Source organism: Carcharodon carcharias, chromosome 8 (genome assembly GCF_017639515.1).
Source record: "Carcharodon carcharias isolate sCarCar2 chromosome 8, sCarCar2.pri, whole genome shotgun sequence".
In the NCBI taxonomy this organism is placed as follows: domain Eukaryota; kingdom Metazoa; phylum Chordata; class Chondrichthyes; order Lamniformes; family Lamnidae; genus Carcharodon; species Carcharodon carcharias.
In genome coordinates this window covers 31065173-31082753 of record NC_054474.1, presented here as the reverse complement: position 1 = coordinate 31082753, position 17581 = coordinate 31065173, and the positions used below count along the sequence as shown (strand labels likewise).

The window sequence follows — 17581 nt, the reverse complement described above, 5'->3', positions numbered from 1 at the left end:
GAACACCATCACCTGCAAGTTCCCCATCAAGCCACACACCATCCTGACTTGGAACTATATTGCCGTTCTTTCACTGTTGCTACGTCAAAATCCTGGAACTCACTTCCTAATAGCAATCGATATACCTACACCACACAGACTGCAGCGGTTCAAGGTGGCATCTCACCACGATCTTCTCAAGGGCAATTAGCAGTGAGCAATAAATCCTGGCCTAGCCAACGATGCCAAACAAGGTGTCAAATAATAAATAATAAAATCAAGTTTTTTAAATAGCTTGCTGCGGATATTGTAAGTGAGGAATTTAGAGTGAAGGGAAATATTTACTTAAGGATACTAGTTAATGGCAGCGATTGAAAAATGCTGCATTTAATAATTTTTCATGAATACCCCCATATTCCTTTGCTCTTCTCCCCATTCGCTTTCCTACTTTTCTTACAAAAATGCACCACCATATATTTATATATCTTACAAGTTAATTTGCCACTTAATTGTCCAGACTGTAAGTGTTCTAATGTCGTCTTATATTATGCTGCATTCTTCCTCATCATTAGCTACACCCCAATTTGGTATTGTTTGAAAATTTTAATGCTGAGTTACTTGCTCCCAAATTCAAAGCATTAATATAAATTTAGTGGTTCTTAAACTGATCCTTGTAGATTACTGCTTTCTACCTTCTTCCAATTTGTCCCATTGGTCTTTATTCAAATTGGAAGAAGGTAGAAAGCAGTAATCTCTGTTACTTTTTTTTAAGCCAACTGACTTTCCATTCAGCTGTTTGTCCCACGGCTCCACACTTTCCAACCTTTTTACCTCAGTCTACCAGGTGGTATATTTCCAAAATTTTGAGACTTTTTTTGATGAGGTAACAGCGAGTTGATGAAGTTAACGTGTTTTTAAAAATTATTCTTTCTTGTGATGTGGGCGTTGCTGGCAAGGCCAGCATTAGATGCCCATCCCAACTGACCTTGAACTGAGTGGCTTGCTAGGCCATTGCAAAGGGCAGTTAAGAGTCAAACACATTGCTGTGGGTCTGGAGTCACATGTAGACTAGACCAGGTAAGAATGGCAGATTTCCTTCCTAAATGGGCTTTTACGACAATCGACAACTGTTTCACCATTACTGAGACTAGTATTTTTAATTCCAGATTTTATTAATTGAATTTAAATTCCATCAGTTGCCATGATGGGATTTGAACCAATGTCCCCAGAGCATTAGCCAGGATCTCTGGATCCTGCAGTCCAGTGACATTAGCACTATGCCACAGTCTCAAAAGGCATTTGATAACGTGTCACCAATTAGGCTCGTCAGCAAAGTTGAAGCCCATGGAATAAAAGGGAAAACGGTGGCATGGATATGAGGTTGGCTGAGTGACAGGAAACAGAAGTGGTGAACAAAATTGTATTTTAGACTGGAGGAAGATATACAGGGTCAGTGCTTTTCTTGATTATATATTGATAAGCTAGATTTCGATGTACACAACACAACTTCATCACTCGCAGATGACACAAAGCTTAATGCATTGTTAACCGAGGAGGCTAACCTCCAAGAGAACAGACAGGCTGGTGGAATAGCTGGACACATGACAGATAAAATTTAATGCAGAGAAATGTGAAGTGATACATTTTGATAGCAAAACAAGGCTAATATAAATTAAAGGGTACAACTCTGGACAATGTGCAAGAACAGAAAGATCTGGAGTTACACGTGCACAAATCATTGTGGTGGCAAGTAGAGAAAGTAGTTAAAAAAGGCATAAGGGATCCTGAGCTTTATAAATAGAGGCACAGAGTACAAATGCGAGGAACTTGTGAACTACCTTTGTAAAACACTGGGTTAGCCTCAATTGGAGTATTGCATTTGATTCTGGGTACCATACTGGAAGGCTTTCGAGGGGTGCAGAAAATGTTCTAAGGATGGGAGGCATCAATTATGATGACAGATTGGAGAAGCTGGGGTGTTTTCGTTAGAAAAGGTTGAGAGAAGTTTTATTAGAGGTGCTCAAAATCATGAGGGGTTTGGATAGAGAAACTGTTCCTATTTGTGGAAGGGTCAAGAACAAGAGGTCGCAGGTTTTAAATGATTTGCAAAAAAAAGTGATGGGAGGACATTTTTTTGCCCAGCAAAGGAAAGGGATTTAGAATGTACTGCCTGCATGTGGTGAAGGCTTTCAAAAAGGAACTGGATAAGCACCTGTAGATAGTAAATTTGCAGGGCTAGGGGAAAAGAGCAGGGAAGTGGACTGGCTGAATTGCACTCACAGAGGGCCATATCGACTCCATGAGCTGAATGTACAATAACCATTCTATGATTCTATGAAGGCTTTGGAAAATCCAAGTATATGACAGGTACTACATTACCTTTGTCTACTCTTTCCATTACCTCTTCAAAGAATTTTGAAAGATAGTTAAGCACAAAACCTTTCGGAATTGATTTTGATTATTCTTATATTATACTTTTTATCTTTAGATGCACTGTTTTTTTCATTTATGTTAAACTGACTAGTCCACAACTCCAAGGTTTCTTCCGTCTCTCACCCGTATATAAGAACATTAGCTGTCCATCAGTCCTTTGGCACTATTACCTCTTCGATAAATATAATCTAGTGCTGTCATCTCCTGCCTGGACACTTACAATCTGGACCCAGGGTTTTATCCTCTTAGTTTCGCTAGTTTGTCAATTATGTTTCTTTCTATCCCAATCATATTAATATTCTTTTTAAACTTATCCCCTGGTAGCGTCTATTTTGCTGGCTTTAGTAGAAACTTGGGCAAAGTAGTTATTCAATATTTCTGCAAATTCTTGCTCGTTAGGTATCCTGCTCACCCTTTAGTGGCCCTATCCTTATTTTAATTTTCCATATGCTATTATGTATCTTTAGAATATTAGTTTTTCTTTTTATATTTCTTGATAATTTGATTTTATAATTTCTCGATAATTTGATTTCATAATTTCTCCTTGCATTCCTTTTTAAAAAACTTTTCTCCTATTCACCTTTGTCCTCCTCTCCTTGAGTACCGAAGTACCTCATTTTTTTTTTAAACATTCAATTTTCTCTTTTGCCTCTTTATTTATCCACGGTGCCTCATAATTAGCTTACTTATTTTGTGTTTATAGTGAAATAGATTTCTCTATAACTCTAGTGATTAACAATTTAAAGAATTCCATTTATTTTCCTGTTTTTCAAGATTTTTCTACCAGTTTATCTTTAGTCCCACCTTAATTTCTTCTTTATTTGCTCTTTTCCAATATGTTACATTTTGCCACTATTTATGCCAGTCTTGATCTTAGTCTTGAATTGTATAAAGTTGTGATTGCCATCACCCTATGGGTGAAAAAGCTAATCAACTCCCCCCCAATCCTTCTACTAATTACTTTAAATCTGGTTATTGAGCTCTCTACGAATGGAGATAGGCCCTTCCTAATTGTATATATCTCAATTAATTCTCCTAGTCTCCTTTCACTACTTCTCCCTGCCAGTTTAATTGGGTGTAGTTGAAATCTCCCATGATTATCATTCTATGTCTATTATTATTTTGTTATGATATATTTCTTTTTTTTGCTATTTCGTAGTTTATAGTATACTGGCAGAAGGATGATGGATCCCTTCTTCTAATTACTCAATCCACATGGATTGTGTCTATTTTACTGCTAAGTACATATCCTTTTAGTACTGCCACTGTTATCTTTAACTAATACAGCTACTCTACCTCCATCTTTCTTCCCTTTCATTCCTAAATGTGTTTTTTCCAGCAATATTTAGTTGCTAATCCCATTTAAAGACTTCTACAACTGTTGGAGTAGTGAATGGAATTAAAATTAACCAAGCTTGGCCTTTCTAGGTTCAAGCAAATTTCTGGCTTTGGTGTCTAAATTTAGTGTCAATCATTTTGGACTTGTAGATGGATAAATGCTCCCCCAAATTGGAATGTGGCAGCAGGGAGGTAAAATAAAACAGTACTTTCAGTATCAATTTACCAATTCATTAGCTCATAGAGGTTAAAAAGAAATCCCCAAACTATCAGCAGCCTTTGGATTAAAAGTTGCTGAAGTAAATAAACAGTAATATCATGTGAAGTGCCAAAAATCTCACCAAATAGCCTTACTTGTGCCCAATACTTAACAGAAGGACCCAGAAGTTCCTTGCTTGTCTGAACCAATGGTTTTAACACGGGAGAACTGAGCACCTCAAAGTAGTATGCTAATTGTTTAAGTTTGATTCCTAAAAAGGATGTATATTTAAAAGTACATTAGCTCCATTAGCTATTCAAATATACCAGTCAACTGTTTTTGTATCAACTTTTAATTTTTGGAAACATAATGTAAGATAGACCATTAAGTAAACTTCACAGATTCAAAAACATAACAGAAAAGATTCACACTAATCAAAAGGCATACAGAAAGGAAAAATAAATTACCTTCCTACGCCAGGTGATTGAGCCTGCGCACTGTTATATGAATTCTAGAAAATAAAATTATTTAATATCACAGCAATGAAGTATCTAGAGTAATAGCAGCCAAGTAAAATAAACTGGTGAAAAAAGCTCCAGAATAATTTACCTTGAGATGTTCAGTCAACGTTTTGGAGTATTTTAATGCACTGTCTTTCTTCAGTTTAAACAACCTCATGTACAAAAGTGACTGACATCGGAGACTAGAAAACAATGACACGAATTTTAACTTGTTAACCGGAGGAATTTACTATTGCCTATGCTTCTTCTACCCTGATGAATGCTAAAAACTGAAGGTTCAAGTAGTGGCTCAACCAATTTGAAATATAAAAGAAAAAGTTGTTGAATTATTAATCAAGATCTTTTAAAAATTACATATTTATGTGCTTATCTAGTTTCCCCTTATTTATCTATACTATTTGCCTCCATTACTCCTTGTGGTAGTGTTCCACTTTCTCATTGCTCCTTGGGCAAAAAAGTTTCTCTTGCTGACAATCCTATGTTTCAGCCCCTAATCTTAGACTCGCCCACAGCTGAAAATATCTTCTCTATCGAAATCGTTCATAATTTTGAAGCCTCTATCAAGTCTCCCCTCAGTCTTCTCTTTTAGAGAAAGAACCCCAGTCCATTCAGCCTTTCCTGATAAGTATATGCTCTCAGTTCCAGTCTTAAACTGGTGAATCTTTTTTCCAGTTATAAATGGAGGTATCTTGTAGGAAATTTCAGGCAGCAACCTGCACTCTGCAACTGTAGAGCTGGAAGTGCAACATGATCTCCCACACCTTGTTATTAATAGTATTTTGATGTAATTGAGCTTCAGTGCAAACTGGAGGTAGCATTTGAAGGCATAAAACCAAACAATTATTACCTTCATATGATTGTTAAATGAATATAAAACTAAAATGGTTAAGCAAGTATGTTAAAATACAAGTTTATTATTACAAACCACCCATATGAAACAACTTTGCTGGTTCCAGCATCAGGTTAAGTAAATGCTCAGGAGAACTGAGTAAGATTAGGACTCTAACAAAAATGTTTGTTAGTTCCCATGAATGTGTTAAGGTTCAAACTGTACATTAAATAGAAGATTGTACTAGGCTAAACCCACCACAAGACTGCCAGCTTTTTATCGGCTGCTGTAGCATCAGGTGCCATATGATTCTTTAATTTCATAGTGTACCTGGAATGAAAAAGACGATTCTTGAAACAGCAATATAAAGTACTTTTTATTAGAGGCCACTTAGTCATATACAATTATTGGTACAACAAAATGGTATTCTGAAGTCCAGGAGTTTTACTTACTTGATTAGTTCTACGGTCTCAGCATACATGGGGAAAGGGGATTTTGCTTCTTGAGAATTACGTTCCAAAGCATTACCACACTCAATGAAAGACACAACGGCATCAAGGTAATATACCGCTTTTTCAAATCTGTCCGACTACAATTGACAAAAACAGGAAGGGGTCAGTACAGAGATCCATGGAATAAATAAAAAAGATATAAAAGTCAAGATTTCATAAATATTAGCAGAGTATAAATGCAAAGAGTTAATGCTAAACCTATTTAAAAGCAACATAAATATTGTGCTTAATTTTCAATGCCCAGTTTGGGGAGGAAAGTGAAGCTGTGGAAATGTTGATGGGGAGTTTCACTAAGATGCATCAGGGATGAGGGACTTTAAAAAGGAGATATGATCTTCACTGCTTTAGTGGAAAGAGCCCCAGTTTTTCTAGTTTCTCCTCATAACTAAAGACATTTTCAAAATTCATACAGGATTCTGAAAAGGACTATTTCCACTGCAAGGGTAACTAAAGAGCATTATTTTATGATATACATCTAAAGGGGATCCTCGATCTGAAACAACAATGGAAGCAGAATTTATAAGAATTAAAAAGGGAAGTGCAAAAATATTTGTAAAAGAAAAATCTTAAAGCCCACAAGGCAAAAATTCAGAGGAATGGGATTCTATGGATAACTCAGAACCAGGGAGCCCACATCTGTCCTGTGAATTTCTCTAATTCTGTAAAGCCAAGAGAAATTAATAAACAGAAGGAAATGGGTCAGATTCTGCTAACCAGTACTTGAGGGGAAAAATAAAACAGCAGATTTTGCAGCAAAGAAACAAAGCACCTAAGATGCAAACTGCTCATATTAAAAGTGATGAGAACGATACAAGATATTCTCTAATTACTTGTTTTTAACAATCTCTGTGCTAAACAGTTAACCTTTTGTCAAATATCACGTTTCAACAGATTACTTCAGTAATTCTACCATGTAAAATATGTCTTCCCAGAAAGAATTTTAATGACATTATCTTGTGATAAACAGCAAATGTGGCTGAAATGAGAGAGAGTGACTGCCCTTGACATCAAGGCAGCATTTGACCGAGTATGGCATCAAGAATCCCTAGTAAAACTGGAGTCAATGGGAATCAGGGGGAAAACTCTCCGTTGGTTGGAGTTATACCTATCACAAAGGAAGATGGTTGCGGTCGTTGGAGGTCAATCATTTCAGTTCCAGAACATCAGTGCAGGAGCTCCTCAGGGTAGCGTCCTAGAAACAACCATCTTCAGCCGCTTAATCAATGGTCTGCCTTCCATCATAAGGTCAGAAGTGGGAATGTTCGCTGATGATTGCGCAATGTTCAGCACTATGTCCAAATGCAGTAAGACCTGGACAACATTCAGGTTTGGGCTGACAAGTTGCAAATAACATTTCCGCCAACACAAGTGCCAGACAATGACCATCTTCAACAAGAGGGAATCTAACCATCATCCCTTGACATTCAATGGCATTACCACTGCTGAATTCCCCACCATCAACACCCTGGGGATTACCATTGACCAGAAACTGAACTGGACTAGTCACATAAATACTGTGGCTACAAGAGCATGTCAGAGGTTAGGAATCCTGTGGGAAGTAACTCACCTCCTGACTCACCAAAATATGTCCACCATCTACAAGGCACAAGTCGGGAGTGTGATGGAATACTCTCCACTTGCCTGGCTGAGTGCAGCTCCAACAACACTCAAGAAGCTTGACACCATCCAGAACAAGGCATCCTGTCTGACTGGCATCCCATCCATAAACATTCACTCCTTCCATCACTGATGCATAGTGGCAGCAGTATAAGCCAGCTACAAGATGCAGTGCAAGAATTCACCAAGCCTAAGCACCTTCCAAACCCACTACCATCTAGAAACGACAAGGGTAGCAAACACATGGACACACACCACCTGGAAGTTCCCCTCCAAGCCACTAACCATCTTGACTTGGAAATATAGCCATTTGGTAGTACAGAACTTGAGTGTGCTGAAAAAAAGAGACATGTTACATCTTTTTGTCTTGCACTCATCAGACACTTTCCAAGAATACTAATAGAAGGGAAAAACAACAATTTATACTGCATGAGAGGAGTGTGCTGATTGGTTGGCAAGTGGACTCTGACGGATAGAGAGGTGCCATGGAGAATGCACCAATTGATGGTGACTAACAGTTAACTGCCAAGCATTGTTTGAAATTTAAACCAAGTAGCTTGAACCTGATTGGTCAAGGGGTTTCCTTGAGGAATGAGTCAGTGAATGGTTGTCACTTATTTTGTTAAGTTGAAACACGGTACAACGTGAGTACATGTTCTTTTTGTCTGCAAGAACTGGGCCCTGTGTATTAATATATGTAGCTTGCAGTACATGCCACACTGTGAGCCCGACTGACAATCTTAAATTGGTTGCCAGCATAATGCTTAGTACACTGAGGATTATTAAGCAAATGTTGTCCAATTGTTGAGAGTTTTGCAAGAATGGGATAGTTGGGTTCAATCTGTACCTTGCCCGTTGCAAACAGCGGCTGGGACACGCTATTTGATACGAGCCTCCAGTCTTTGGGACGCACGGCCTACATATCCAGCATCACATTGGCACTGAAATTCATATGCCACATTACTCATTTGTGAAATAAGCAGAACATCTTTTTGGCTCGATAGCAGTGTCCTGTTAATGGTGAATACCAGTCATGTTGCCCCTGCATAGTAGCAGCATGAAACAGCTAGCTTCAACTGTTGCTCAAATTTTTGAGATACCTTTCCCTTCCAGGGTAGAAGTTAGTTAGAGGTAGAGGTAGACTGGGCACTTTTCAGGGCCCGAAAGTGATGGCCTTAGGTCAGTTCATGAGTGTGTGAGGTATACAGCTTGAAATGATCTGATCAGGGTAGCCATTATCCCGCAGGATGCTTTTGATGCATCCTTTTTCAGAAGCAAGCTCGCACGATGAGCAAATCCTAATGTGTATATTGACCAATGAAGATAGGCTTGCGGTATACTGTGCTGAAGTACCCCTTGGCAGGTTTCTCAACCAGTACATCAAGAAAGGGGAGTTAATTTGACTGCTTAATTTCAGCAATGAATTTGAGCACAGGGTGAAGCCCATTAACATGTAAGGAAATTAGAACATGCAGCTGCAGATTTAAATATAGCAAATATATCATCCACATATCGAAATGCTGTGTGGTAGGAGGTTAGGTGTTATTCCATCGAAGACACATTTCTCATGGAACCCAACAAAGATGTTTGCGAGAGCTGGGCCTAGAGGGGATCCCATGGCAATACCAAAACTGAACTCAACTGCGTGAGTTACTGAGTTCATAAGCTCATTCAATACTGATTCATGTAATGATGGCAGGTCTAGATTGCCATGATACGGTGTGCAGCACAATTATCTATGGCTTCCTTAAAGTCCATTGGTGAATAGGCTAGCAATGTCAAATGAGCACAGCATTACTATCGAAATGCAAGTCTTGTAATTTATCTTCACAAATTGTGAAGGAAGCCTTCAAGGTGTATGAGGAAAACTGGTTGTAACAACTCGCCCAACCATTTGGCCAATTCATGTGCAGAACTAGTCACGATAAGATAGGGCATAAAGTCACATCACTGTGTCTGTCTTGGGCAGCCAATACATATGTGGACACAGCTGTGAGGACAAACCATGTCATATATCACATGGTAGCTCATCGCTCTTACGCAAGTCCAGCAAGTGTTTTTTAGCCTACTTTTGAGCAAGGCTGTCCGGTCATGTCAAGCGGCAGGTCCGATGGATATGAATTTGGACCAGTCATTAAGAATGGCTTACATTTTGTTGATATAGTCACGCTTGTTAAGGATGACTATTCCTGATGAGTGCAAGATGAAAAGCTTTGAGACGTCTCTTTTCTTCAGCTGGGTCAAAATCCTGGAAAACTCTACCTAACAGGTAGGTGGGTGTACCTACATCATTTGGACTGCAGCAGTTCAAAAGACCTGCTTCTCTATCATTCAGATACTGATCAGGAGTTGCTTTTGACTGGTGGAGGGAAATGCTGAAAATGGAAGAACAAGTCTATCAATTACATCTGAAATTATGTACATATGCAGGGGTATGCTGAATGACAAATTGTTTGCTTGGGTGAGATGAGTTGGTAAGGTGAGCAAACAGAGGCTGAACAGAATGAATCCTAAAATGATTACAGCATGAAAGATGCCATTCAGCCCAGTAAGCTTATGCCAGCTCTCTACAGGAGCAACTTAGCTAGTCCCATTTCACCACCCTTGTTTTTCAGACTGGAGTGGAGGAAGGTATACAGGTGTGCTCAGGGGTTAGTGCTATGACAATTGCTTTTCTTTATTTTTGTTAATGTCTTGGACTTGGGGTGTGCAGGGCAATTTCAAAACTTGCAGATAACACAAAACTTGGAAGTACAGTGAACTGCGAGGAAGATAGTGATTGATTTGCAAGTTTGCTCCTTTGTACCTTATTGATACTAGCTTTTCATTCCAGATTTTCTTAATTAAATTTAAATACCCTTGCTGTGGTGGGATTTGAACTCATGTCTTTGGATTCTTAGGCGTCTGGATTAATAGCCCAGTAATATGCTGCCATATCCAAATTCAGCATTTAGGCTCCAAAATTGTAACAAGTAATTTGCTTGTTTCATCTTCAGGATAAGGAAACTAAATAATGTCACTAGAAGGCAATTAATTTGCTCTCATCAGTTCTTCAGATGTCAGTTTGCTACCAAACTAAAAAGGTTAATCATCATTGTGAAGTACTTACCAAAGCATCTGCATTGTGCTTAAGCTTTTTTGCTTCCTGAAGGTAATGATCTGCTGAATGCAACCTAAGATTGAAAAAGGCAAAACTAGTTTCATATTTAGCGTTCACCACAGTTCAAAATTGCACAATGCTAGCACCATTGTATCATAAACCACACTTCAGCCATGCCAAGAATAATCGAATCTTACAAGTTTAATTTGAACACTTCTTTGCTGTTGCTTAGCAATTACAGAATAACATTTTGTTTAAAATTTCATTTTGAAAATATGCATGGCCTAGTCCAGTGATCAACAGCAAGGTAATGACCAAGCACCACTGACCTCGAAGACTAATGTCTGCACAGATCTAGTGATCTCTGTGACGTGGATTTCCCATTTCAAGACGTAAGCTTGAATCTGGCACCCTCAGGGGGATTGTCAGGTGCCCAGCAACAGTAGCATTACCAATTGCATTAAATGCACAGAATTATCCCCTTTTCATTAAAATGTTTAGAGAGCTAAATAAATGATTAGCCACACGCATGGGATTAAGGTAGAAGCTGAAAGATCAAACGTTCCACAGCCATTAAGAGTGCTGCTAAACAGTTGCAGGCCATTCGACGAGGTGCAATTTTTTTCCTCCCACATGTTTTTACAGCAAGACTAATAATATGAGGGCCAAGTGTTCCTTAGTTCAGAGTGGTTCTACTTGATGGCAGTAGCCTAGGAGGCTTCAGTGTATTCTATGGGGAGGTGTATTTTAGGTCACAGCAACTATGCATGTGCGGACTCCAGAAGTTGTAGTCTGTTTCGGAGGTTAATGTTGATGAACGAAGAAAGTTTCACCGGTATTACTGATGCAAAATCTGGGCCGTAAATTTATATATTCAAATTACAGCAATTACTGAACAGTCCGGTGTTACAAATTTCAAATATTAGTTTGAACATTAATGAGCTAAATTATACAATTTCTATACTTCAGAATCAGCTGTGCAAAAAAGCAGTTTTTCAAGATTAAAGTGATATAATTACATACAATTTTAGTGAGAATACAAATTCTGACATCCATTTTCGCCTTTTTACTGTCAGTTTTCCCTTGTTTTGCACCACTTGTGGCTGAAAGGAAGGATTTCGACAGGGTACTGCCAAAACTGCTTTGTGCTGAGTGCCAGGAGGTACTTGGCAGAAAGTCAGTAATAAGCAACAACTCAGTATTGTTTTTAAATCATTCACAGGATGTGAGCGTTGCTGGCAAGGCCAGCATTAATTACTCATATGTAATTGCCCTCAAGAAGGTGGTGCCAAGATGGTGTAAAATTCTTGAAAAGCTGTAGTCTGTGCAGTGAAGGTCATAGCAGTTTTGATACAACTAACTAGCTTGCCAAGCTTTTTCAGAGGGCATTTGAGAGTCAACCACATTGCTGTGGGTCTCATGTAGACCAGATTGGGTAAGAACAGCAGATTTCTGTCCCTTAAAAGGATATTAGTGATGATGGGTCCTTACGACAATTCGGTGGTTACATGGCCACCATTACTGACACTAGATATTTTAATTCCAGAGTTATTTGTTTATTTAACTCCCCAGCTGCTGTGGGGTTTGAACTTGCCTTCAGGTCACTGGCAAGGCCCCTGGATTACTAGTCCTTTGACATAATCATAATGCTACGGTATTGTTTTATAGATCAGATAGATTGATTATCCACTTTGCAAAGCACTCAGACAATTGGCAGTTTTGCTGTTATTACAATTCTCCAAAGAGAAAAGACAAGTCCAATTGCATCCATTTTTTTCACCAATGCTTGCTTGGTAATACCATAAGTTAAACTCACACAAACATTATTGATATTAGATACTCGCATATTAATCAACTTTGCCTGGCAAAGTTAAGTGAGATGGAAGCAGATCACTCGGTCCACTGAATCTGCATTGATTCTTTCATAAAATAATCAAAAATTAATTAATCCTATTATCCAGCTCCACAAAGCTGTATTTTCTTCTTCAAACATTTATCTACTTTTCTCTTCGAACATTAATCTACTTTTCCCTTAAAAAATACAATAATGCCTGCCTGAAAAGTTGCTATTTACAGGCTTTTTTCAATTCTGGTGGAACCCGGTAAATGTGGAATAAGTGCATACTGCACTGTGAAAGAGTCTCAATCCTGGATCTGAGGATGAAGAATGGGAATATTTTCTTAATGGGTAAGAAACTAAGCTGTAGTACCCAAATAACTAAAAGCTAGTGAACAGATACAAAAAGGCCAAAGAATGTTGGCTTTTCTCTCAAGGCAGTTGAAATACAAAGGGAAAGAAGTGCTGCCTCAGTTATGGAGTGTCTTGGTCAGATCCCATCCACAGTATTACATTCAACTTTGGGAACCAAATGACAGGAAAGCTATATTGGCACAGGGGTACAAAGCAGATTCACCTGAATGATGTCAGACTTAACATGTTAAATTATGAGGTAAGGTTGAATAAACTTGGCTTGTATTCCCATGAGTTTATAAGGTCAAGGAGTGGTCTAATAGATGTCAAAAATGATTAAGGAATCAACAGGGTAGATACAAATAAGTGCTTTCCTCTAATGCAGGAATGCGGAACAAGGGGGCATTAGAGTTACATTGTTCAGAAGTGAAATTACTTTCTCATGCAAAGGGTAATGGAAATCTGGAACTCATTCCCCCCAAATGGTTGTGTTTGAAATGTTTCAATTGTAATTTTTTGGACTGAGATCAATGGATTTTTTTTTTAAGTAATGTATCAGATGATATAGATCAAAGGAACTGTGAATGCTGAGTTCATTAATAAAGCTGGCAGGACAGGTGATGTTTTGCAGCTGTATCATGTGGGAGCTGGTGGACACTAATGCAATCCACATCTGAAAGGTGGATTGCAGCTTGAGAAACTTTGGTTCAGGATAGATGAACTGGAGTCCAAGCTTTGTACACTGCACCGCATCAGGGAGGGGGAAGTTACATGGACATTTTGTTCCAGGATTGAGTCACACCCTTTATGCTAGGTACTTCTGATGTGGTCCGTGGTCAGGGGCAGCAGGGTGTGACTGTGAGTGAGGTAGGTACGGGGACCCAAAGTTATGAAGCACTTGCAACTGTCCAACAGGTTTGAGGTTTTTGAAACTGTGCTAATGAAAGCAGGGACTGCAGGAAGTGTGAGCAAACTGCCCATAGTACTATGATGCAGGAAGCCATTCAATTGGAGAGAGCAAAAAAGAATCTAGTTGTAATAGAGGACAGTTTAATTAGGGGAATAGATATGCTCTTGGCTGCAGAGAACCATGAGTCCCAAAGGCTGTGTTGCCAGTCTGGTGCCAGGTTTAAGGATACCTCTGCTTAGCAGGAGAGGAACTTGCAGTGGGAGGGGGAGCATCCAGTTTTCATGCTACACATGGATACCAATGACATAGGCAGGACTAAGAGTTTCTGTTGAGGAAGTATGAGCAGTGCAGGGCTAAATTTAAAAGCAGAACCACAAAAGGTAAAAAAAAAATCACTGGATCACAATCTGAGCCACAAGCAAATTGGCATAAGATAAATAAGATTCGAGAGTTGAATGCGTGGTTCAAAGATTACTGTGGGAGGAATGGGTTGCAATTCATGGGACACTGGCACCAGTACTGGAGAAAGAGAGAGCTGTACTGTTGTGACGGTCTTCAGCTGAACCATGCTGGGTCCAGTGTCCTGGTGAGTTGTATACCAGAAAGAACTGTAAGAAAGGGCTTTAAACTAAAATAGGGTTCAAATTAGGAGATTTGGAAAGTTAAAGAGAAAGGGCAAGGTAAAACTGCAGGGTAGCGATATGGGCAATGTTCACCAGAGTATGACAGGAAGGGACAGAGTATCCAAATGTAACAGTTAAAGCCAGGCCAGTTAACCTGTCGTCAGTCATCGGAAAAGTGCTCGAATCGATTAAGGATATCTTAACAATGCATTTAGAAAGCATAGTGTGATTAGGAAAAGTCAACTTGATTTCATGAAAGGGAAATCTTATTTCACAAATTTATTGGAGTTTTTTGAGGATGTAGCTAATCATGGTAATCAGTGGGTTAGGTCAAGGGTAGAAGTTTAAAAATCAAAAGGGTTGCTAAGTACAATTAGGGAGAAAGATAGTCAAGTACAGACATTAGGAAAAAAAATCCAACAGTCTGGTCCAGGCAACAACTGAAGAAATTGAGGGTAAAAACAGAAGAGGAAGAAGAAAAATCGCGTGGGTGGTTAACATTGAGACGTGGACTAAGGGCCCGGGAAGAAACAAGATGATGGCAATGGCCCCATTAAGATTATGGTGAAAACGGACAAACAAACCAGTTGGGTAGATAAAGGGAAACCAGTAGATGTAGTATACTTGGTTTTCTAAATGGCATTCGATAAGGTACCAGTCAAAAGGTTAATACACAAGGGCTCATGGAGTTGGGGCTGTTATATTAACATGGATAAAGGATTGGTTAATGAACAAGAAGCAGAGAGCAGGGATAAATAGAGCATTTTCAAGTTGGCAGGCTGTGTCTGGTGGAGTGCTCCAAGGATCAGTGCTGGGGCCTGAGCTATTTATAATCTATATTAATGACTTGGAGGAAGAGACAGAGTAATGTATCTAGGTTTGCTGACGATACAAAACCAGTTGGGAATGTAACCTGTTAGGAGGTCACGAAGAGGCTGTAAAGAGATTTAGACAGGTTGAGTAAGTGGACAACAGGGTGGCAGAATGGAATATAATGTGGAGAAGTGTGAGGCTATTCACTTAGGTTGTAGGAATAGAAAAGTAGGACTTTTTTTTAGGAGGCATGAAACTTACAAATGCTGATGTTGAGAGAGACTTGGGTGTAGTTGTACAAGGGACACAAAGTTAGCAAGCAGTTAGGAAGGGAAATGGCATGTTGGTCTTTAAAGCACAGGGGTTGGAGTACAAGAATAAGAAAGCCTTGTTATAGTTGGTGAGACCACACTTGGACGTTGCAGGCAGCATTCACTGAGAGGGCTGTTTTCTGATTGGAGTAAATTGTCTCTATATTCTCTGGAGTTAAGAAGAATGAGAGGTGATCTCCTTGAAACATTTAAGATTATGAAAGGGCTTGACAGGGTAGATACCAAAATGTTGTTTCCCCTGGCTGGGGAATCTACAAGGGGACACAGTTTCAGGATAAGGGGCTGATCATTTAGGACTGAGATGAGGAAAACTTCTTCACTCAAAAGGGTTGCGAATCTCTAGAATTCTCTAGCCCAGAGGTTTATGGGTGTGCCATCATTGAATATAGTTACGGCTGAGATAGACAGACTTGGGGCTGAATTTTTTCCCCTATTGGAATGGAAGTTGATGGGTGGGCGTGTACAAGTGCTCTTCCGATCGGCACACCCGAATGGAGGCGCGCTGCCATTTTACGTGAGCGGGCCAATTAAGGCCCACCCAGTATGTCGTCCGCACAGAAGTGCTATGCACTCCCTGTGTATGGGTGGGTGGGTGGGGTGGGGTGGGGGGGGGTTGGAATTCCCAAAATCAAGAGTGCACTCTTTTGCGCACACGCACGGAAGAACGCACTCAACTCCCCGATGCGAAGTGCTGCCTCAGGGAGATCGGTGTACATGTAAAGAGGATAAAAATAGAAAAATAAAATTTCCCTTACATGTCCCCTCATGTGACATGAGTTGGGACATGTCCATAATTTTTACAAAATCTTCATCAAAATTTTTTAAAGCCTACATAAAACCTCATCCCACTCATGGATGAGGTTTCATGTTTTTTCTAGTTCCCGCCAGGGCTCCTGGCCTGCCTGCCAACCTTAAGGTTGGACGGGCAGGTCCATTAATTACTTAATTGACCCTATCAATGGCCTCAATTGGCCAGTAACAGGTTGGCGGGCGTGCAGCTGATTTTGCTGCGCTCCCACCTTCCTGAAAATTTAAATTGGGCGCGGTGAAGTCAGGAGTTCTCCTCAACGTCACCATGCGTCATTTTACGCATCGGTGAGCAGGCCCCGCCCCCGCTCGTCGACTCATAAAATTCTGCCCTTGGTGTCTCAGGGAACGAAGAATATGGGGAGCAGGCGGGAAGGTGGAGTTGAAACTCAAGACCAGCCAGGATCACATTCAATGCCAGAGCATGTTCGAGGGGCTGTACAATATGGAGAACATAAGTTTCATATGGAAAGAAATAAAAGACTGAGCATTTATGCTACTCCCTTTTCTGCAAATTTTAGCAAAATGAAAGTTTTATGATACAACAGCAATGAGAGTTGTTCGTGAGTTAAAATTAAGCATATAAACAGGTCAAATGATATGCCACCGCTCAACTGCACAGCCAACTTTCAATTAAGTATAATAAACATAAATCTTATTAATTATGGAATGCAGAATATAGATTTAATAAAACCTGGTTGTTTTATCTGAATATCCCTCCTTGACTTTGTTTTGAACAAGGAAACCAAGATGAAAGGCATATATTGCAGTGCAATACAAGGCAAAAAATATTAAAATTGGCTGGGTAAGCCATTAAATAATAATTAAGTGGCACCAAGCTTGGATTTTAAATGCTGAAAGATTGTAGTAGGAAAGTAAGATGAAAAGATTTTCCATAGGTTGGGGGCCCTGGGAAAGAATAATCTGAAGTAGAAATTGTGCAATGAGACTCAATTATAAGATGTTGGCAGATACGTATGGCCAACCCGTTGCTATCAATGAACAGCAAGATAATTATAGTTAACCTAGTTCATTAAACAGAACTCAATTACAACGCCAGACTTGAACCCTCACTTTTTTAAAAAACAGTTAAAGTTTGTGTTTATAAAGATGATCTTTTCTTAGTGTTGAACAATTATTTAAATTTAGGTACATGGATTATCAGAGAGATTACTATTATACTTACCGCTCATCAAAGCTGAGTTTGGGCCTTCTTGACTTTAAACCATCTCCTGATGGTGTTGATGATTGCAAAGGGTTCAAGGAATTAACTGGGTTTTTCTCTTGTAACTACAAATAAAACAAAATCAACTGTGTACTTCAATGAAAATCACAAAAGTCAATGCTCTAATCACAGTATGGACACACACCAAGCCC

The 17581-nt window shown here is 39.3% G+C and overlaps 1 protein-coding gene across 6 annotated transcripts in view; it reads right to left on the bottom strand.

Annotated features, from left to right (window-relative positions):
- aff4 (AF4/FMR2 family, member 4) overlaps positions 1–17581 on the bottom strand; it is a 118752-nt gene that overhangs the window by 17744 nt on the left and 83427 nt on the right. For all 6 annotated transcript variants that reach the window (XM_041194569.1, XM_041194571.1, XM_041194568.1 and 3 more), the window contains 6 exons: positions 17391–17494; positions 10538–10601; positions 5752–5888; positions 5558–5629; positions 4559–4652; positions 4417–4460 (listed from right to left, as the gene is read on the bottom strand). In XM_041194569.1, the coding sequence (XP_041050503.1) occupies positions 4417–4460; positions 4559–4652; positions 5558–5629; positions 5752–5888; positions 10538–10601; positions 17391–17494 (515 nt within the window). The remainder of the gene's footprint in view (positions 1–4416; positions 4461–4558; positions 4653–5557; positions 5630–5751; positions 5889–10537; positions 10602–17390; positions 17495–17581) is intronic.